Here is a 21,683-nt window from a genome sequence, read left to right on the forward strand (position 1 = left end):
GGGGTGTGCCCCCCCCCATTTTTTTGCCCCCCCAGGCTCATTTTCTTTTCCCCCCCCACAGGGCGAATCCGGCTCCCCCGGCGAGAACGGCTCCCCCGGCCCCATGGTGAGCATCGGGGCTGGGACACGGGGAAACTGAGGCACGGGGGAGGTGGGGAGGGTGGAGGGGGGGCTGTTTGTGTGCCCCCCCCCCCCAATAAACCCAATGTGACGCCGTGTGCCCCCCCCCCCCAGGGTCCCCGCGGGCTGCCAGGAGAGCGAGGACGTCCCGGCCCCTCCGGCGCTGCGGTGAGTGCGAGACCCCCCCGGTGACCCCCCCACCCCAGTGACACCCCCCTAGTGGGGCAGGGGGCTGCGGGGGGGGGGCGTGGGGTGCCCTGAACCCCCCCCCGTGACCCCCCCATTGCCGTCTCCCCCCAGGGTGCTCGCGGCAACGACGGTCTCCCCGGCCCCGCTGGCCCCCCCGTAAGTACAGGGCTTTTTGCCCCCCCCCCACTGGACCCCAAATCCATTTGGGGTCCCCTGGGTGCCCCCCCCCAATAGGGGCAGCCCCCCCACACTTTTCTCCCCCCCCCCAGGGACCCGTTGGCCCGGCCGGAGCCCCCGGCTTCCCCGGCGCCCCCGGCTCGAAGGTAAGGGCTGAGCGCAGGGGGGGTGCAGGGAGGGAAGGGGAGGGGGAAACTGAGGCACGGCCGCCCCAAATCCCCCCCCCTCACCCCTGTGCCCCCCCCCGTACCCCCCCCCGCAGGGTGAAGCAGGTCCCACCGGCGCACGAGGTCCTGAGGGTGCCCAAGGTCCCCGCGGCGAATCCGGCACCCCCGGCTCCCCCGGCCCCGCTGGCGCCCCCGTAAGTGCCCCCACTTTTGGGGACTTTCCCCCCCCCCCTTCCTTTGTGGCTTGACCCCCCCGTGTGCCCCCCACCCGCAGCCTGGGAGCTGTGGGGCTGGGGGCACACACGGGGGGGTGGGGGGGCTGTGCTCGAGGTGGGGAAACTGAGGCACGGGGGCGCTCACTGCTCCGTCCCGTAGGGCAACCCCGGCACCGACGGCATCCCCGGAGCCAAGGGCTCGGCGGTGAGTGGGGGACGGGGACGGGGACGGGGGGGGGACATGTGGGGACATCGGGGTCATAGGGATGAGGGGGACGGGGGGGTGTGGGAGGGCGCTGGGGGGTGGTTGGGGGGTGATGGGGGGTGATGGGGGGTGTGGAGGTGTATGTGGGGTGCTGGGGGGTGTGGGGACACTGGGGGGTATGGGGACATTTTGGGATATGGGGACATTGGGGGGTGTGGGGACATTAGGGGGCATGGGGACACTGGGGGATGTGGGGATGCTGGGAGGTATGGGGACACTGGAGCGCATGGGGTGCTGGGTGGCATGGGGATACTGGGACACTGGGGGGGCATGGGGACACTGGGGGGGCATGGGGATACTGGAGGCGAGGGGATACTGGGAGATATGGGGATACTGGGGGGCGTGGGGATACTGGGAGATATGGGGACACTGGGGGGGCATGGGGACATTGGGAGATATGGGCATACTGGGAGATATGGGGAAATTGGGAGATAATGGGGATACTGGGGGGCATGGGGACACTGGGGGGAGTGGGGATACTGGGGGATATGGGGATACTGGGGGGGTGTGGGGACATTGAGGGATATGGGGACACTGCGGGGCATGGGGACACTGGGGGGGTGTGGGGACACTGGGGGGTGTGGGATGGCTGTTGTGGGGTCCTGGAGGACACGGGGTGGGGGGGACACACGAGATGCTGGGGGCCGCGCTGTCGGACGCAGGGGACGCAGGTTCCTGGGGACGTGGGGGCGCACGGCACCGTGCCGTGTCCCCCCCCCCGCCCCCCCCCATGACGGTCACCGGCTGCCCGCAGGGTGCCCCGGGCATCGCGGGCGCTCCCGGCTTCCCCGGCCCCCGCGGCCCCCCCGGACCCCAAGGTGCCACCGGCCCGCTGGGACCCAAGGGACAGACGGTAAGAGCCCCCCCTGACCCCCCCAGAGCCCCCCGAGAGGGTCCTGGCTGTGGCCCCGCCCACTTCCAAAAAGGCCCCGCCCACTGCCAGATGGCCCCGCCCACTCCGCCCCAGGCTCCTCCCCCTTTTTTGGGATCTGTCCCCATTCTTGGACCCCCTTTTGGGTGCTCCCTGACCCCCCCCAAACATCCTCGGGTCACCCCCAGGGGACCCAAATGTGGTCCCCAGAGGGGGGGGACGGGGATGGGGATGGGATGGGATGGGGTGGAAATGGGGAGGGGTGGGAATGGGATGGGGGTGGGGGTGGGTACAGGGGCAAGGTAAGAGGATGAGCATGGGGGGGAGGAAAGGGATGGGGACAGGGATGACAATAGGGACAGGGATGACAATGGGGACAGGGATGACAATAGGGACAGGCACAGGGATGAGGACGAGGGGTTGAGGTTGGGGTCAGGAATGAGGAATGGGGACAGGAAATGGGGACGGGGCTGGGGTGGGGGACAGGGATGAAGATGGGGACAGGAAAAGGGATTGGGACAGGGCTGGGGATGGGGACAGGGCTCAGGACATGGGGACAGGGACGGGGGACACCGATTAGGGTGGGGACAGGAATAGGGATGGAGACAGGGGTGCAGGTGGGGATGGGGCGGGGGACAGATGGGGTGGGGACAAAGGTGGAGAGGGGGTGAGGATGGGGCCAGGGACGGGGAAGGGGACAGGAAAGGGGACAGGGACAGGGATAGGGACAAGGATGGGGACAGGGAATGGGGACAGGGGACAGGGATGGGGACAGGAAAGGGGATGGGGACAGGGATGGGGCCAGGAAAGGGGATGGGGACAGGGATGGGGACAAGGATGGGGACAGGGAATGAGGACAGGGGACAGGGATGGGGACAGGAAAGGGGACGGGGCCAGGGATGCAGCTTGGGATGGGAATGGGGTCAGGGATGGGGGGGGGGGGACAGGGATGGAGATGGGGATGCAGATGGGGACAGGGACAGGGACGGGGACCCATATAGGGACAGGGACGGGGACAGAAACCCCAACGGGAACAGCACCGAGCCCCCCGTCGCCCCCCACCCTCTCTCTCCCCAGGGCGAACCCGGCATCGCGGGCTTCAAGGGCGAGCAAGGACCCAAGGGCGAGACGGTGAGATTTGGGGTTTTTTTTGGGGGGGGGACACACACACACACACAAATCCAGCCCCCACCCCGCTGGAGACCCCGCTGCGGCGAGCCACCCGGCTCGGCTAACGAGCCTCTTCCCCTAACGAGGCCCCTCGAGGGGCAGCGTCCCCCCCCCCTCTTCTCCCATAAAAGGGGGGGGGGGAACAATAGGGGCTGTGTTTTGCGCCGTGCCCCCCCCTCGTCCCCGGGGGCCGGGGACATTCCCCCGTCGCTTCATTAAGCAGCCTCAATGCGCGGGGCCGGATCCCCGCCGGGGGGCCGCTGAGCCCCGGCGCCGTCGTGACACACGGGTCGGGGGTTTGGGGAATGGGGGGGTCCACGGGTTGTCCCCCCCCAACCCTTTTCCCATCCCAAATTGCTGCTTTTTTGACCCATTTTGCTCTTTTTCCTTAGGGCCCCGCAGGACCCCAAGGTGCCCCCGGGCCGGCTGGGGAGGAAGGCAAGAGAGGAGCCCGTGGGGAACCCGGTGCTGCCGGCCCCGTGGGCCCCCCCGGAGAAAGGGTGCGTGGCCCCCACCCCTCGGCGAGACGCTGCCCCCCCCCACCCCAAAAAAAAAAAACCCTCACCTTACCTTAATTCCTCTCCTTTTTCCATAGGGTGCTCCCGGCAACCGCGGCTTCCCCGGGCAAGACGGGCTGGCTGGACCCAAGGTGGGACGTCGGGGTTATGGGGTGGGGGGGGGGGGGGTCCTGGGGGTGTTGCCCACCCCCTGCGATCCCAAATCTCACCCTGTGCCCCCCCCCCAACCCCGCACAGGGTGCTCCGGGTGAACGCGGCCCCGCTGGCCTCGCCGGTCCCAAGGGTGCCACCGGTGACCCCGGGCGTCCCGGAGAGCCCGGGCTGCCCGGAGCAAGGGTAAGAGATGGGGGGGGGACGCATCCTGAACCCCCCCTGGGGTGGGGGTGGCTATGGGGGGGGGGGGGGCAGGGGCTGGGGCTGCTCCTGGGGGCTGGGGGGATTCGGATGGGGAAGGGGGATGGAGGGGATGGGGGGTGGGCTGCAAGGAGGCTCCTTGGGGACGGGTCAGGAGCTTTGGGGTTGGGAAAAGGGAATTTGGGGTTGGTTAAGGGGCATTTGGGTTGGGAAAAAGGGCATTTGGGTTAGTTAACATCCATTTGGGGTTGGTTAAGGGGCATTTGGGTTGGGTAAAGGGCATTTAGGGTTGGTTAAGGGTCGTTTGGGGTTGGTCACAGGGAATTTGGGGTTGGTTAAGGGGCATTTGGGTTGGGTAAAGGGCATTTGGGTTAGTTAACGTCCATTTGGGCTGATTAAGGGGCATTTGGGGTTGGTCACAGGGAATTTGGGATTGGTTAAGGGGCATTTGGGGCTGGTCACAGGGCATTTAGGGTTGGTTATAGGGAATTTGGGGTTGGTTAAGGGGCATTTGGGGTTGGTTAAAGGGAATTTGGGTTGGTTAAAGTGCATTTTGGTTTGGTCAAAGTCCATTTGGGCTGATGAAGGGGCATTTGGGGTTGGTTAAGAAACATTTGGGGATGTTCCAGGAGCTTTTGGGTTGGTTAAAAAGCATTTTGGGTTGGTTAAAGTGCCTTTGGGGTTGGTTCACAGGAGCACTTGGGGTTATCCAAGACGCTCTTGGGCATTAAGGTGCTTGGTGGGGTTGGTTCAGCTCCTGTTGGGATGCCCTTTGGGGTTAGCTGAGATGCTTTTGGGGTTGGTTGAGGTGCTCTTTGGGGTTGGTTAAGGTGCTCTTTGGGGCTGGTTAAGATGCACCTTGGGGCTGGTTAAGGTGCGTTTGGGGTTAAGGTGCTCTTTGGGGTGAGGTTGGGTGCATTTGGGATTAGTCACGGGGCTTTTTGGGGTTTGCCACGACGCTCCTTGGGGCTACCTAAAACACTCGGGGCTTAGCCGGGAAGCATTTGGGGTCACCAAAGCTGCTCTTTGGGGGGGGTCCGCAGCCCCCCCCCAGGCACCACCCGCTGCAGCCCCCCCAATTTTGCTTCCCCAGGGTCTCACCGGCCGCCCCGGCGATGCTGGACCTCAAGGCAAAGTCGGCCCCACCGTAAGTGATGCTCCACGGGGCGGGGGTCTCGAGGTTTAGGGTTAGGGGGGGATGCCGTGACCCCACACTGACGTCCCCCCCTCCCCACAGGGCTCTCCCGGCGAGGACGGTCGCCCCGGCCCCCCCGGCCCTCAGGGTGCCCGCGGGCAGCCCGGCGTGATGGGTTTCCCCGGTCCTAAAGGCGCTAACGTAAGTTTTGGGGCGTTTTCTGGTGTTTTCTGCCCCCCAAAAAATGGGGTTGCGGAGGTCAAGGCCCCCCCCCTCCATCACCGCCACCCCTCTCCTCCCTTTTAGGGTGAGCCTGGAAAAGCTGGCGAAAAAGGGCTGCCCGGTGCCCCGGGGCTGCGGGTGAGTTGGTTTTGCTGCCCCCCCCCTCCCCAAAACCTCTCCTGGGGGCTTCTTCGTCTGAAACAGCCCCCGGGTGGGGAAACTGAGGCACGGGACGGAGCTGAGCTTGGGGGGGGGGGGTCTCCTCCGCAGGGTCTTCCTGGCAAGGATGGTGAGACGGGAGCTGCCGGCCCCCCCGGACCTGCCGTGAGTGTCACCAGTGTCATTTTGGGGACAAAACCTGCCCGAAACACGGGGCTGGGGGTCGTAGCCCCCCCACACCCTCCCCAGATCTGGGCGCTCCCCCCACATGCTGGGGATCTGGGGTGGGCGAGACCCCCGGGGTCGGGGTGCAGGGATTTTGCCCCACGCCTCGCTGTGATTTTGGTTTTCCCCCAAATTTTGGGGTGGGCGAAGGGCTGCGAAGCCCCCCCCCCGTCTGAAACCATGGGGGGGGTTTCGGGGTCATCACCGCCCTCCTTCCCTAGGGTCCCGCTGGTGAGAGAGGAGAGCAAGGAGCCCCCGGTCCCTCCGGCTTCCAGGTGAGTGGGGGCACACGGGGGGGGGTCAGGGTGCTGGGGTGGGGGTGATGCTCGTGGGCACCCCCCCTAACCCCACTTCTTGCCCCCCCAGGGGCTGCCCGGGCCACCAGGTCCCCCCGGAGAGAGCGGCAAACCCGGAGACCAGGTGAGACCCCCTCCCACCTTCCTTCCTCCCCATCGCCCCCCCGGCTGCGCATGGGGGCTCAGCACCCCCCGACCCCCCCCCAGTGCTGACCCCCGGCTCTTCCCCCATCCCCGCAGGGTGTTCCCGGAGAAGCCGGTGCCCCCGGTCTCGTCGGTCCCAGAGTAAGTACCGCTCCTGGATTGGGTTCAGGACCCCCCCCTGTCCCATGGGGGGGTCTGGGGGGGGGAACGGGCAGAATCCGTCCCCCCCCACCCAACGCTCCTCCAGTCCCGGTGGCTCAGCCTCACCGCAGCGCATCCCCAGTCCTCCCAGTACACCCCAGTCCCCTCCAGGATGGATGCTCTGCCCTCTGACATCCTTACCGAGGACCCCACGACCCCCACCCCCACGACCCCCACCGTGGCCTTTTTCTAACGCTGTCCCCCCCCCACGCCAGGGCGAACGCGGCTTCCCCGGTGAGCGCGGCTCCCCCGGCGCACAAGGGCTGCAGGGTCCCCGCGGGCTCCCCGGCACGCCAGGCACCGACGGACCCAAGGTGGGTGAGGAGGGGACCCGCTGGGAGGGGGCTCGGTGCCCCCCCCACGGATCCGTGCCCCCGTGAGCACCCCGATGACCCCAATTCTGCTCCGCTCTAGGGTGCAACCGGCCCGGCCGGCCCCAATGGTGCCCAGGGACCCCCAGGGCTGCAGGGAATGCCCGGAGAGAGAGGAGCAGCTGGCATCGCCGGCCCCAAGGGTGACCGGGTAGGTGACACCTCCCATGGGTGTCCCCGGGGGTGTCCCCGGGGGTGTCCCCAAGGGTGTCGGGGCTCGGCTCATGGCACCTCCATCTCGCCCCGCAGGGAGACGTCGGTGAGAAGGGTCCCGAGGGAGCTCCAGGGAAGGACGGCGCACGCGTAAGTGGGACGGGGACACGGTGAGAGCGGCCACCCGAGGGTGCTGGTGGGGGGGCCACGTCCTCATTTTTCTCTCTCCTGTAGGGTCTGACCGGTCCCATCGGCCCCCCCGGCCCCGCTGGCCCCAACGGCGAGAAGGTGAGAGCCCGGCCAGCCCCACGGCTGCACCGAGCCGCCCCCACGGTGCTCCCCGGGGAGATGCCCCCAACGCCCCCACCTCTCCATCCTCTCTTTTCCAGGGTGAATCCGGCCCCCCCGGTCCTTCTGGCGCTGCCGGTGCCCGCGGTGCCCCTGTAAGTGCAACACCCACAGCCCCCAGGGGTGCTGGCGGTGACCCCGCTGGCCGCGCTCCCCCCGTCCCCACCGTTAACCCCGGCATCTGTCCCAAATAGGGTGAGCGTGGCGAGCCCGGTGCCCCCGGCCCTGCTGGATTTGCCGGCCCCCCGGTGAGTATTTAGCCCTGTCCCCCCCCCCGGCACGCATCCAGCATCCTCTCCCCGCTCACGGCGGCCGCTTTCCCCCCCCCCGGTGCAGGGTGCCGACGGACAACCCGGTGCCAAAGGCGAGCAAGGAGAGCCCGGGCAGAAGGGTGACGCCGGCGCTCCCGGTCCCCAAGGTCCCTCGGGCGCACCCGGCCCCCAGGTGGGTACAGCCCCCAAATTTGGGGCACGAAATTTGGGGCATGGCCTCGACACGGCCCCGCTGCGGGCATCGCAGCCCCCCAGCAGCATTTCCAACCCTCTTTTCTCTCCTCCCCAGGGTCCCACTGGTGTAACTGGTCCCAAAGGAGCCCGCGGTGCTCAGGGTCCCCCCGTGAGTATCGGGGGGGTGGGCAGGGGGCTGGGGAAGGGGCAGCCCCGGGGTGTCACATCTCAGCCACCTTTCTCCTCTCCTTCCCCAGGGAGCCACCGGATTCCCCGGAGCCGCCGGCCGCGTGGGACCACCCGGCCCTAATGTGAGTCGGGGGGTGTCTGGGGTCGCCCCCACCCAGGGTTTGGGTCCCTCCTGCCCCCTGCCAGCCGGAGGGGACGGTGCATCCCCCCGGGGGCTCTGGGACTCCAGGCTGCTCGTGGCCATTCCTCAGCCCCTAAAAAGGGATTTTTCTCAGGGTTTTGAGGCTCAGGAGCAGAGCCAGACCCCGAGCAGCACCGGGATGTGGGTGATGAAGGTGGAGAAGCCTCCTCTGTTTGCACCAACCTTGTTTTCCTCCCCCGCAGGGTAACCCAGGCCCCCCCGGCCCCCCTGGCTCTGCTGGCAAGGACGGTCCCAAGGGTGCTCGTGGCGACGCCGGTCCCCCCGGCCGTGCCGGAGACCCCGGGCTCCAAGGCCCTGCTGGCCCCCCTGGCGAGAAAGGCGAACCTGGAGAGGACGGCCCTGCGGTGAGCTTTTTGGAGAGGGGGGAAACACCTCTCTCTGTGCTCCCCTGGCTGCGTGGTGCCATCCCACAGGGTCTGAGCCCCCCCCTCTGCCTCCCCGCAGGGTCCCGACGGTCCCCCCGGTCCCCAAGGCTTGGCAGGACAGCGCGGCATCGTCGGTCTGCCCGGACAGCGCGGCGAGAGAGGCTTCCCCGGGCTGCCAGGGCCATCGGTGAGTCAAATTTGGGGGCTGTGAACCCTCACTGGGGGGTGAAACGCGGGGGCTGCAGCACCCCGGGCACGTCTCGGGGCCACCAGCCCCCTCGGTGCTGCCCGAGCACCCTGGGGTCTCCGTGTCTGGGTGCTGGGTGGGGTTGTGCAGGGCCGGCTTCTCCCCACCAGGAGCCGCTGGTGCAAGCCCTGCAGAAGGGACGGGGAAATATCGGGGCTGGGTGGATGCAGCGGGGTCTGGGAGCCTCAAAATAAATCTGTTTTTCCCCTCGTTTAGGGCGAACCCGGAAAGCAAGGAGCACCCGGCTCTGCAGGCGACCGAGGCCCCCCTGGCCCCGTGGGTCCCCCCGGTCTCACAGGTCCTGCTGGCGAGCCTGGGCGCGAGGTAGGCGAACCCCTCCTTGGGGAAAAAAAACCTGGGGAAGCGGATCGGTGCCTCCAGCCACGGCTGCACCGGGCATCGCTGAGCATCCCAGGCATAACTCAGCTCCTGGAGCTCTCGGGCACCTTTCCACCAGCATTTTTTTGCCTTGAAAGGTGACTTGGTGCTCATCCCAGGGTGCTAATTTCTCCTCTTCTCCTCCCAGGGCAACCCTGGTGCTGACGGCCCCCCAGGCAGAGACGGCGCAGCTGGCGTGAAGGTGAGTTTGCTGTGGGCTACCCCGGTGCCCCAAAAAGCCCCAAGTTTGGCACGGATCTGAGCACCCCGCTGTCTGCACGCAGGGCGATCGCGGCGAGACCGGCCCCGTGGGTGCCCCCGGCGCTCCCGGTGCCCCCGGCGCTCCCGGCCCCGTCGGTCCCACCGGCAAACAAGGAGACAGAGGCGAGACGGTGAGTGCCAGGGCTCCTTGGGTTTAAGATCTCGGTACGGGAACTGGTACCCACCCCATGCACAGATTAAGCAAGCAAATGACAGCGGTTCCCCAGGAGCAATTAGCTGCTCGGAGTAATTGGCAGAGCCAGGCGGTGCCGTTAGCGGCTGCTGCTAATTCAGCGGTGCCTCGGGAGCTGTTTGCATCTTCCCGAGCATCCTCCCGAGGAGCAATCAGTGCCCAGAGCCCCCTCAGAGCAAGCGGGGGGAGCTGTGAGCAGGCAAAATCTGCCGGGGCATCTGCAGGGCTCCTTCCATGCTCCCATGCTCCGGCTGAGCGTATTTAAAGCTGTCATTAAGCCCCATTAAGACTTTTTTTTTTCACTGTCACAGATGCCAGCAGGGCTGGGAACAGGAGCGTGGTGCCTGGGGCTGGTTCCCACGCCCCCCAAACCCCCAAAATCCCGGCCCCGAGGCTGTGGGTGTTTCGGGGTGCTGGCACCTCTTGGCACGACCCCCGTCCCGGCTCCTTTTGACTCCCCCTTTTCTCCCCGCAGGGTGCACAAGGGCCCATGGGTCCCTCCGGTCCTGCTGGCGCTCGAGGCATGCCGGTGAGTGGTGCTGTGCCCACTGACATCTCCCACGTGTGAAACATGGGGTCCTGGGTGCTTTGGGCAGGGGTCTGCCACCCCGAGCCTGACGCGGCCCCTTCCCCGCTCCCAGGGTCCCCAAGGGCCTCGCGGTGACAAAGGTGAGACTGGAGAGGCTGGAGAGCGAGGGCTGAAGGGCCACCGCGGCTTCACCGGACTGCAGGGTCTTCCTGGCCCCCCCGTAAGTTGGTTTTGGGATCTCAGCGCTGAGCCCAGCCGCAGGATGCGGCTCCTTTGGGGGTCTCTGCGGCCACCGAGGGACCCCCGAGCCCACCCGGAGGCTTTGCTGGGGCTGAGCCTGCTGCAGCCGCCCCCCCTCGCTTCTTCCACAGGGTCCTTCTGGAGACCAAGGCGCTGCTGGTCCTGCTGGTCCCTCCGGCCCCAGAGTAAGTCCTGACGGTGCCATTTGGGGTGGCGAGAGCCCAAGGAGCTCCCGACACCCCCCCCGGGCACCTCCAGCCTCGAACCCCCACACCGGGAGCTCACGGCTCCACACCCTTCCCTTTACTCCTGCACCGACCTGACCCCCCGAATTCGGGGCTCTCTCCTAGGGTCCCCCCGGCCCCGTCGGCCCCTCCGGCAAAGACGGCTCCAACGGCATGCCCGGCCCCATCGGCCCCCCCGGCCCCCGCGGACGGAGCGGCGAACCCGGCCCTGCGGTGAGACCCAGCATCAGGAGGCCGGGCGCGGGGTCCGGCTGGCGGAGCAGCCCCTCACGATGGTTTCTTCTTCCTCCCGTAGGGTCCTCCTGGAAATCCCGGCCCCCCCGGTCCCCCCGGCCCTCCCGGCACCGGTATCGACATGTCAGCTTTCGCCGGTTTGGGTCAGACGGAGAAAGGCCCCGACCCCATCCGCTACATGCGGGCGGACGAGGCCGCCGGCGGGCTGCGGCAGCACGACGTGGAGGTGGACGCCACCCTCAAATCCCTCAACAACCAAATCGAGAGCATCCGCAGCCCCGAGGGCTCCAAAAAGAACCCGGCCAGGACCTGCCGCGACATCAAGCTCTGCCACCCCGACTGGAAGAGCGGTACGAGGCACCGCGGCCTACCCCCTCTCCCTGCCTTCCTCCCCAAAAGCAGCCTTGGGGTTCCTCGCCCCGACCCCCCCAAAACCCCTTAGCGAGCCGTTTGTACCCCCCATGCTGCAGGAGACTACTGGATCGACCCCAACCAGGGCTGCACCCTGGATGCCATCAAGGTTTTCTGCAACATGGAGACGGGCGAGACCTGCGTCTACCCGACCCCCAGCAGCATCCCCAGGAAGAACTGGTGGAGCAGCAAGGCCAAAGACAAGAAGCACGTCTGGTTCGCAGAGACCATCAACGGCGGCTTCCACGTAAGCGGGGGGGGCCTGCTTGGGGGGGGGGGGTGAATTCCACGCGGGACGCCCTCCTTGGGGTGGTCTCGGTGGATGTGGTGGGTTAGGGCTGTTGGAGGAAGGAGCAGCTGGGTTAGGATGAATGTGTGGAATTGGGTCAATTTGGCTCCACAAGTCAAAGTTTTGTTGTGTTGTTTTTTTTTGTTGTTGTTGTTGTTTTGTTTTTTGTTTTTTTTTTGTTTTGTTTTTTGTTTTTTTTTTGGCAAAGATTTTGCAGCCATCTGGGAGCACAAAACTCAACGGTCCCTTCCCAGGGGTGGCTGGAAATAACCCGCCGTGATGATCCCCGTGGGTTTTAACCTCTTTTTCCTCTCCCTTGCAGTTCAGCTACGGCGATGAGAGCCTTTCCCCCACCACCGCCAGCATCCAGCTGACCTTCCTCCGCCTGCTGTCCACCGAGGGCTCCCAAAACGTCACCTACCACTGCAAGAACAGCATCGCCTACATGGACGAGGAGACGGGCAACCTGAAGAAAGCCCTCCTCATCCAGGGCTCCAACGACGTGGAGATCAGGGCCGAGGGCAACAGCAGGTTCACCTACAGCGTCCTGGAGGACGGCTGCACGGTAAGGCGAGGGGATGGAGTTGGGGGGCTGCAGTCGGACCCCCGGTGGTTCGGATGGCCCCGGAGCAGCTGAGGGCATCTCTGCTTCTCGTTCCGTCCCCAGAAACACACTGGCAAATGGGGCAAGACGGTCATCGAGTACCGGTCGCAGAAGACCTCGCGCCTGCCCATTGTAGATATTGCACCTATGGACATTGGTGGCGCCGAGCAGGAGTTTGGCGTGGATATCGGCCCCGTCTGCTTCTTGTAAAAAAGGATTGTTTTATTTGTGTGTTTGTTCGTTGGTTGTTTTGGTTTGTTGTTTTTTTTTGTTTTTTTTTTAAAAAAAAAAAGAAATCCAGCCCAATACAGTAAAAGAAAACCAATCCCACCCCAAGGACCCGTCCTTCCCAATCACTCCAACGACTTCTGCACTGAATGGCTGGCACGACCCTCGGTCCTCGCGCTTGGGACCACCGCCTCCCTCCAGCGCCGTCACGGGGCAGACTGCGACATAAAACCACGGGCTTATTTATTTATTGCCTTCCTGGAAGGCCTATTTTTTAGGTCGGGTGGAGGTGGGAATCTAACTGGCATGTACGACGGCCCCTCCCCGCCAAAGGGATCTGGCAAATGCAGGTATCACAAATTCCCCCCCCAAAAGCCCCTTCCCTCCCCCCCGTGTATCACCAGCAGGAGTGCTAATGTATAATACAACACAAATGGTGCTATTCTTGTAAAACAAGTCTGTATTTTTTAACATCAAGTTGATATAAAAAAAAAAAAAAACTTTTGGTGGAAAGTCAAGTGGATGTGCGCGCTGTTTTTTCCTCTCGCCCACGGTGTTGGCTGCGGTCTAACCCCTGCCCTTCCCCTCTTTTGGGGCCATTCAGGGTTTAGGGTCAAATCTCAAACTCTCTGGGTTGAGAATACCTCATATAAAGGGGGAAAAAAATAAAATAATAACACAAAACCTTCAAAAAAAGGAAGGGAAAAATGTTTTAAGTGACAAATCTCAGCACCAGGCACGAACACAGCAGCCAGATTTATGGGGTTTGCTCATCCCCCTGCACCCCAAAACAGCACCGGGGTGAATCGAGGCAAGGGGTCTCCCTTCCAGGGCTGGGTTAGGGACACCAGTTGGAGGAAACCAGTAAAACCAGTGGAGAAGAGGAGGCTGAGGCCACCTCCTGTGCAGGTCAGCACACAGCTGGAGCCAGGGGGTGAGCAGGGAGAGGTTTGTGGGTGGATGGAGTCCTGGGAGATGAGTAATTCCATCATTCCCATCAAAAACCAGGTGCAGGGATTAATTCCTCAGCCCCCTGATGCTCCTTCCCCTCGTCCCCAAGGAATTTGTCCCCTTTTGGATACACAGAAACGCAATTTAAGGAGAGATTTTTGCAACGCTGATGGTGCTGAAGGGCACGCACCCTGGCTTGTAAAAACAGCTCTGCCTTTAAGGCTTCCTAAAAAGCTACACATGTAAGTGCTGCTCTTAAGCAGCTTGCTAATTAGAGGAAAAGCTCCACTAGTTGATTTTTATTTATTTTTTTTTAAACTATCTTAAAGAAAATTAGCCCATTGACCCCCCCAAGAGCTGCAAACTTGAGCTTTACGAGCAGGACGCACCGGGCAGCTGCTGGCTCGGGGGCTGCAGGTTTCACGATGGTGCTTTTGTTAAAACCCCAGCTTTTCTCCTCAGTCGCTAGCACGGGTACCACAGGCTCATTAAGAGAAATTATGACTTTAAAGGATGAAAAAAAAACTTTAAAAATGCTACTTCGGGGCCCTCACCTCACTTTTAAACGCTCACAGCTGGCACCACGGCAGCAGCCCCTCCTGCTAAAGCACCTCAGGCAGCTTCCCAGGGCTGGGATTTTTAGGAAAAAAAACATTGGCAGAAGAAATTCATTAAAAAGGATTGGAGGATTAAGAAGGATTTTCACAATAAATGCCCTTTAAAAGGCCAAGTGCTTTGCCACATGACCCGGAGGGCACCCCCAATTATCAGCGCTCTGGCTCCCGCTTGCACCGGCGCTTTTCCTGCTCAGCCAAGCAGCAGGAGTTGGGTTCCTGCAGGCACCCAGTGAGCCCCCCAAAAAACCTCCCAGCTAAAAGCAGCTCTGCTTTTAAGGGCTGGAGCAGGAGAGCAGCGGTTATTTGCAGCACAACGAGGGGAGCAGGGGGCTCTGCCACCCACGAGGACACCAAATCGCCCCAGACCAGGCGCTGCAGGGCTGCCGAGGGGCAGGAAGCAAATGGGATAAAGGGCAGAGCGAGCCACTTCCTCATCGTCCTCAAAGAAAACTCAGCTCATCATAATTAGGAGAAGGGAACAGGGGTTTTACCCGAGTCGTGTGAGAGGCTTGTGACTGGGGAAGGGGCAGTGTGACAGTCACAGTGCGGGGCTGCAAATCCTGTCCCCGCTGTCCTTTGTGGGAACGGAGGCACCCAGAGGGCTCCACGGCTTCACCTCTTGAGTTTCTTGGCCCTTGTTGCCCAAAATCCTCATCGAGAGACTGGGTGCACCGCAGAGTGCTCTCTAGGACAAAGCTGGACTGCCACAGGTCATTTCCTCATGTCCAGTGAGGTGACCCCACACAGCACCCTCCAGCCCCGCTTTAATAACTCAATTCTAGAAAGTCTGGAGGCCAAAACACCACCTCTTAGAAAACAACAGGGTATTTTTATTTCACACTCGCACGAAACAAAGCGTCCTTCATTGAGAAACACCAGACCCCTTCCCCTACAGCTTCTGCCCGCGCCGTGCTTCCACGCGCTCGCTTCCGACAGAGGGCTGGAGAAAGGCGTAGGTGCGTGCAGAGAGGAAACGCGGGGGGCTGCAGTGATCGGGTTCCAGAAGAACTACAAAGGGCAGAGGCAGAATGAAACCCTCCAAGCTGCAAACGGGGGGGAGAAGCTTGGAGAAGAACCGCAGCAGGCTGAGCTTTCACAGCGGATTTATTTGCTTTACCGTCCTTCGGGACTGCCTGGCTCCTGCGAGGTGAGCCTTTGAAACAAGAAACCCCCCCCCCCCCAAAACCTTCCACCAAATCAGTTTAAATCTGCAGCAGGCAGGAGTACAAAGCAGCACTGAGCTGTGCATTCCCCAGCTTCAAACACCAGAGACCCCCCAGCTGCCCAACGCCCCCTGCACACCGAGCAGCAGCCTTCAGTGGGGCTGCAGCGTTTGGGTCTCAGCTGCCAAAAAGCAAAAATCTGTGCAAGGGGGAACGCACGTGCCCTGCTGGCTCCAGTTCCTTTTCCTCCTCCTAGTGCAAATTACACAGGTGAAAGCCTGAACGCCTTGCCTGTGCGTGCCTGGCAAAGCTTCGTCCCTTTTTTAAATCAAGTTCTGCTCTGAAACATGCCAGTGACACACCGCCACCGAGCAAAACTGGAATAAATTAATTGCTCAGAACTCGTTAGTTCATTCTGGAAGGACCAGGTACAGTGCTAAGCTTCAGAACAGCTGCAAAACTCAACTCTAGATCTTTGGACCACAAAGCACAGAGCTTGAGAATCCAGTTTCCCTACCCAAAACCCAGTTCTTTGGAACTGAAGAGGAAGGCAGGCCCAGCAGGCCCCTTACTCTGGAAGGGACCCGCTCGCCTGCACCTGAACAACACCCGAAGTGGATTTGAGGGACAGGCCAGCAGCGCAGCCCAGCTGCATGCCAGGGAGTGCAAGAGGGACCCCAGAGCTTTCAGGTATCCCCCAGAGTCAGTCACGATCCCTTCTGCTTCCATTTGAAAGTGCCCAGTCCTTTCTACAGCTACAGATTTCACAGGGAGCAGCGGCGGCGAGCTCAGGGCTTGCTCCTGGCTTTGGCTGCGCCTTGCGTGGAGGGGGCTGGCAGAGGCAGCGGATCGGGGGCAGCCGTGGAGTTGGTGCTGCAGTCAACGTAGTGGTAGGTTTCCAAAGCGCTCTGCGTCACGTGCCCAATGTAGGAGAGCTTCACTGATGTCCTGAGAGAGGGGAGAGTGGCTTAGAGGGGACAGGACCAGGGGCAGAGACCCCTCTGTTAAATTAAAGCCATCAGCAGCCTGCATTCATCACAAAACTCTCCTCTTCCCACCCTCAAAAGCTGTGGATCCTCTCAGATTTCCAGTGAGTGCACCCAGGACTGCTCGCTGCAGGGAGCTGGTGAGTCCAGCCCCACGCCACCCATCACGTGGGAACTCAGTTTAGGGCAATCTGGTGCCTTTTCCCCCCTGCCTTACATTTTACCCAAGTGTGTCAACTGGTCTGCATGAAAGCTGACACAGGGAACCAGGCTGGGGTGCCTGCCAGGCGGGATTTTCCTCGTGCACCCTGATCTGCTGTGGCAGCAGTTCCCTTTTGAGTCAGGAGCAGCGCAGAAAGCAGCCTACCTCATGAAGATGACGATGTTATGCACCTTCACCTTGGGAAACGTGCAAAAGAAACTGGAAGAGACCAAAACAAAGAAATAGGTCAGCACAGCCCAAGCAGCCTGCTTCTCGGTACCTTCCCATGTTGTTTTCCCCTCGGTGCTAACTCATTTCAAGACAGCATCCAAAACCCCATCACAACATCCTCACAGAGCGGCCTTTCGAGTAATTTCTAGCAAAGTTACTTTTCAGAAAGTTAGCAGAAAGCTGGTAGTTTCCTGAGCAAATGCTAAATAAAGGATCTGAAACCTTCCCACTCCCCAGCCAGACACAGAACAGTAAATGCTTACTACACGTAAGAGAAAGGTCCGCCCATCTCCGCCTTCACCGTGAAATTCACCTGCAAAGGAAAAACACGTCCACATGCAGCCTGAGTGCTCACTTCAATCCATCCCTTTTGGGCTCTTTTTTACCTTATTACATTTCAGCTGGTGTGCATAGAGCCCAGCCCATGAGTATTTACTAAGAAAATGTCTGTCTTTAGGTATAGATAGACAATATTTAAGGTAATTTGTAATACTGCACAGGTTTCACACGATTTAGCGATGCTTTTACTTATTGTGAGTGTAAAAAAGGACAAATACCAGTTTGTCACTCAGGGGCTGGATGCTGGAGACGTTGGTGATCTGCTGGCTTCCCACCACGGTGTTCATGTACTGCACCTGGCTGGTCAGGCTGGTCACTGCCACCGAGTAGAAGTTGGAGTTCCTGATCCTCAAGGTGGCCTGGAAAGAAAGGGGAGAGAGGTAGCAGCGACCTCCTGGGCAGCTCAGCACGGGATTTGTTCCCTCGGGAAAAGAGGGGCAGAAAAATTTTACCGTGATGGCAAGGACGACAACTGAGTTCTTCTTGTCAAACCAGACTTGAACCACTTTGATGCCACCGTCATCCACCAGGACGGAGTGGGGGAAGAGGAAGAAAACCACCAGTCCTGATATCAGGAGGCAGAGCAGCACCGACAGCAGGACGTAGAGCTTCCTGGAAGAGGCAGGGAAGGGCTCAAAAACAACACTTGTGACCGTGGGACCCCACGTAGCTGAAACCCAGCAGAAAACCACCCATTTGTCCTTCCCTGAAAGAGGCCCAAAGTGCTGCTCCAACATTTTCGATATCCGAATTTGCTCAAAACCATCACCCTTTAGCTACTCATTACCAAAAAGTAAACTGCCTCCAGAATCACTCTTGCCCCCGTGGTGCTTTCAGTGCGTGTTTTTGCTGCTGGTAAAGCGGTTTCTTTCTAAAACCCTCAGTAAAGAGCACGGGGACAGAGGCTGTGAGTGGGACGATTGTTTCCACGCTCACCCCTACGGTGGGATTTAACAGGAAATATTTCGAGTTAAAAGTCGCATTTGTTAGCATATTTTGGTGAAAACAAGCCAGTAGGTGAAGGAAAGGCTGGAGACTGTGTAGAGCGTTGAGCTCTGCTACTACCTGACAAAAAAAGCCCTGTCTGCTCCTCACAGAGGTGTAGTTACTCCTCACAGAGGTGTAGTTACTCTTACTCCACACTTACGTTCTCTGCGGGCGGAGCCGCTGGTCGCTGTAGGGGATGAGAGCCACCAGCTCGTTGACCTGCTCTGGAAAGCAAAAAAAAAGAGCACGAAAACCGAGTTGGAGATGGAAAAATCCAACAAGGAGCGTTTCTGCCCCCTGCTTTTTGGTTTTACGCACGAGGGGAGCGCTCACCCGTGGGAATGCAGCCAGTGCCCTGGCAGGTGGGGCAGGTGATGCTGTCCTGCCCCGTGAATTCCACGTAGGGGAACTTGGCGATGTCCTCCTTGCGGTCCCTGCTGTCGAGCAAATCGTCATCATCGTCATCGTCACCGCCAGCCTTCCTCTGCTGCCGGGGGGCAGCGCTGCCAGCCGGGGGGGAGAGCGCAGCCCCCATCGCTGCCGAGCCTGTGATGGGGACACAGGACATTAAGGATGATTTCTGGCAGGCCAGGAGACCCGGCCCCAAAATATGTGCACAGGGGGAAGCATCCAGCCCTCAGGCAGCCCCCCCAGCTGGGACTCCTCCCTGAACCCCTTAGGGAAGCCCCCAGCGCACAGAGACCCCCCCCCTCAAGTCAGAATCCCCCCCCCAGGGACCTTCAGCCTCAGGGGGAACTCCCCCAGCACCCTGCCAGCAGAGGAACCCACCAGGAGCACCTCAAAGGCTCAGCTCCCCCAAACACCCCTCCCAAAAAAGAGAGGTCCCCTCCCTCAAAAGGGAGACCCCCTCTCCAAAAAGAGAGGCCCCCTCATGCTCAACCCCCAAAAAGAGACCCCTCAGCCCTAAGCCCCAAGAAGAAACCCCCTTGCATCCCCCCAAAGAGACCCCCCTGCCCCCCACCCCTAAAGAAAGACCCCTCATGTCCCCCCTGAAAAAAAGACCCCCTCATCCATCCAAAAAGACATCCTCTTGCCCCCCAAAAGACCCCCCTCACATACACCCCCAAAAAGAGCACCCCCCAACCCTAAGCCCCAAAAAAGAGATCGCCTTACCCCCCAACCCTAAAGAGTCCCCCTCACCCCCTCCCCAAAAAAAGAGACCCCCCTCAAACCCCACCCCCCAAAAAGAGCACCCTCCCCCCCAAAGAGACCCCCCTCAACCCTAAGCCCCAAAAAAGAGCCCTCCTCACCCCCCTCCCCAAAAAACAGCCCCCCCATGCTCCCCCCCAAAAAACAGCCCCCTCACCCCCCAAAAAAAACAAGAGCCCCCCTCATAGCCCCTAAAAAGAGACCCCCTCAACCCCCAACCCCAAAAAGGGACCCCCACACCCCCCTTTTCCACCAAAACTCCCCCCCAGGCCCACAGGGGGGTCTCCTCCCGACCCCCCCTCACCACCGCCGCCTCCCGCAGGCCGCGCAGCCGCCGTTGCTATGACGACGACGCGGGCGGAAGAAGGGGGCGGAGCCTAAGCATCGCCCCGCCCGCTCCACTGCCGGCGCATGCGCACTGTGTGCAAAGGGTGTGTGGGGTGGATCCTCGCTGGCCACGCCCCCTCGCTGAAGCCACGCCCATCGCGCTCCGGGCGGGGCGTTGCGTCATCGCCCCGCCCCCCGAGGCAGTGGGCGGGTGCTGTGGGCCCCGCCCCCTCGTGACGACAGCAACAGCCCCGCCTGGGCGCGGCTCTCCCTCAGTGCGCATGCGCCGCGCGGCAGAGGGGCGGGGCCCGCGGCTCACCCTTTGGTGGGGCTGAGGGGCGGAACTGCGCATGCGCATTAACCTCCCGGGTGGAGGGGGCGCTGGTGGGCGGGGTCTGGGCGAGGTAAGGGCGGGTCCTCGTGCGCATGCGCAGTGCACGCGCTCGCCGCTCTCTGCCCGCGCATGCGCACACACGGGGTGGGCGCCGGGAGACAGCGCGCATGCGCGGCGTGGGGGGGGGGGGAGTGGGGGGAGGATCCCAGTCTGGAGCCCTCCTGCACCAGTGGGGGGGGCACCTGTCCCAGTATGAGCCCTGCCCAGCCAGTATAGGGGCACCCGGCCCAGTATAGAGCCCCCTGCACCAGTATGCGGGCATCCATCCCAGTAATCCCAGTCTGGAGCCTTCCTGCACCAGTACAGGGGCACCCATCCCAGTATCGAGCCCCCCTGCACCAGTATGGGGGCACACATCCCAGTACAAAGCTCTCCCTCCACCAGTATGGGGGCACCTGTCCCAGTATGGAGCCCCTCTGCACCCGTATGGGGGCACCCATCCCAGTACGGAGCTTCTCTGCACCAGTATGGGGACACAAACCCCAGTGCAGAGTTCCCCTGCACCAGTATGGGGGGCACCCATCCCAGTATGATCCCTCCCCAGCAGCAAGTATAGGGGCACACATCCCAGTATGAGGGCACCAGTCCCAGTATGAACCCCTGTGCACCAATATGGGATCACCCATCCCAGCATGAACCCTCCTCCATCAATACGGGGACACCCATCCCAGTATGAGGGTCCCCACACCAGTACTGGGGAACCAATCTCACTACGGAGCCTCCCTGCACCAGTATGGGTGCACACCCCAGTATGAAACCATCAGCACCACTTTGGGGGCACACCCCCCCAGTATGAGGCTGTGCGAAGCCACGTGTGCTTGTGCAAACCCCACGAGGCTGCGCATGCTTGTGCAAGGCCCTGGGTGCTGCTGTGGGGCCATGTGAGGCCCTGGGTGCTGGTGTGGGGTCGTGCAAGGCCCTGGGTGCTGGTGTAAGGCCCTGGGTGCTGGTGCGAGGCCATATGAGACCCTGGGTGCTGGTGCAAGGCCATATGAAGCCCCAGGTGCTGGTGCAAGGCCATATGCGACTCTGGGTGCTGGTGTAGGGCCGTGTGAGGCCCTGAGTGCTGGTGCAAGACCCTGTTTGCTGGTGCAGGGCCATATGAAGCCCTGGGTGCTAGTGTAGGGCCGTATGAGACCATGGGTGCTGGTGCCAGGCCTTGGGTGCTGGTGCAAGGCCCTGGGTGCTGGTGTAGGGCCGTGTAAGGCCCTGGGTGCTGGTGTGAGGCCCTGGGTGCTGGTACGGGGCCGTGCACACCCGGCACGCTCCGTCCTTCGCCGCAGCCTCACTAGATGTCGCCTCAGCCGGCGAGGAGCAGCAGCAGCAGCACACCAGCACCCGGTGCACCCCACTGCTAAACCCCAAATCCAGGCTTTTTCCCCCACAGTGCTCAGAGGCACCAGCTGTGAGCGGGGGGCTTCGCTGTGGGGACTCGCTGCCGCCGGGTTCGGCCGAGGAAAAGTGAACCCGGCTGCGCTGCTGCAGACAAATTACCCCAAAACGCGGCGTTTAAGGGGGAAATTGCCTCTCATTTGCAGTCGCTGGGTTCGCAGGGTTTTTTTTCCTGGCACCGGAGAAATTTGGCTTTTCCTTCTCCTTCATTTTCCCCAAGGATTTCCGTGCTGCTGGGGGTGCCGGTCCTTTTGCACCGATTTATCGGGGTTTTAGGGGCTCTGCACCCCAGATGCACAAAAAAAACCAAACAAACAAAACAAAAAAAAAACATAGCAGAAAAAAACATCCTGCCCAAGTTCCCAAGTTCCAAAAAAAAAATCATTTTTTTTTATGGGGGAAAAAAGAAAAGTCAAACCAGCCCGTTCTTCTCATCCCCTCCAGCCCTAATAGCTCTGGGACAGAAGCAGGTAAAAAATGATCCTTTTGGGTCAGTGAATGCTCATAAACTTGCAGAGCCTCCCATGCAATCACTTTTTTTTTTTTTTTTTTTTTCTGCCACA

The 21,683-nt window shown here is 61.7% G+C and overlaps 2 protein-coding genes across 2 annotated transcripts; one reads left to right on the plus strand and one right to left on the minus strand.

Annotated features, from left to right (window-relative positions):
• The first annotated feature begins 31 nt into the window (after positions 1-31).
• Positions 32-12,411, plus strand: COL2A1 (collagen type II alpha 1 chain). The gene is made up of 40 exons (XM_068663430.1): positions 32-106; positions 235-288; positions 421-465; positions 579-632; positions 749-847; positions 1,029-1,073; positions 1,888-1,986; positions 3,082-3,135; positions 3,567-3,674; positions 3,770-3,823; positions 3,930-4,028; positions 5,140-5,193; positions 5,284-5,382; positions 5,488-5,541; positions 5,674-5,727; positions 6,009-6,062; positions 6,154-6,207; positions 6,324-6,368; positions 6,644-6,742; positions 6,843-6,950; positions 7,049-7,102; positions 7,187-7,240; positions 7,342-7,395; positions 7,495-7,548; positions 7,637-7,744; positions 7,862-7,915; positions 8,004-8,057; positions 8,320-8,481; positions 8,582-8,689; positions 8,966-9,073; positions 9,276-9,329; positions 9,412-9,519; positions 10,057-10,110; positions 10,223-10,330; positions 10,482-10,535; positions 10,701-10,808; positions 10,891-11,179; positions 11,300-11,487; positions 11,852-12,094; positions 12,197-12,411. Exons 1-40 carry the CDS (start codon positions 104-106, stop codon positions 12,341-12,343), a joined length of 3,498 nt encoding a protein of 1,165 aa, XP_068519531.1. The 5' UTR covers positions 32-103; the 3' UTR covers positions 12,344-12,411.
• TMEM106C (transmembrane protein 106C) lies at positions 12,392-19,441 on the minus strand. Its single transcript, XM_068663456.1, has 8 exons — positions 19,312-19,441; positions 18,171-18,383; positions 17,998-18,061; positions 17,303-17,462; positions 17,069-17,209; positions 16,775-16,824; positions 16,446-16,499; positions 12,392-16,040 (listed from the first exon to the last, which is right to left on the minus strand). The coding sequence occupies exons 2-8, from the start codon at positions 18,370-18,372 to the stop codon at positions 15,881-15,883; spliced, it is 831 nt and encodes a 276-aa protein (XP_068519557.1). The 5' UTR covers positions 18,373-18,383; positions 19,312-19,441; the 3' UTR covers positions 12,392-15,880.
• Between the last annotated feature and the right edge of the window lie 2,242 nt (positions 19,442-21,683).

The sequence above is a fragment of the Anas acuta genome, chromosome 29 (genome assembly GCF_963932015.1).
Source record: "Anas acuta chromosome 29, bAnaAcu1.1, whole genome shotgun sequence".
Taxonomy (NCBI): Eukaryota; Metazoa; Chordata; class Aves; order Anseriformes; family Anatidae; genus Anas; species Anas acuta.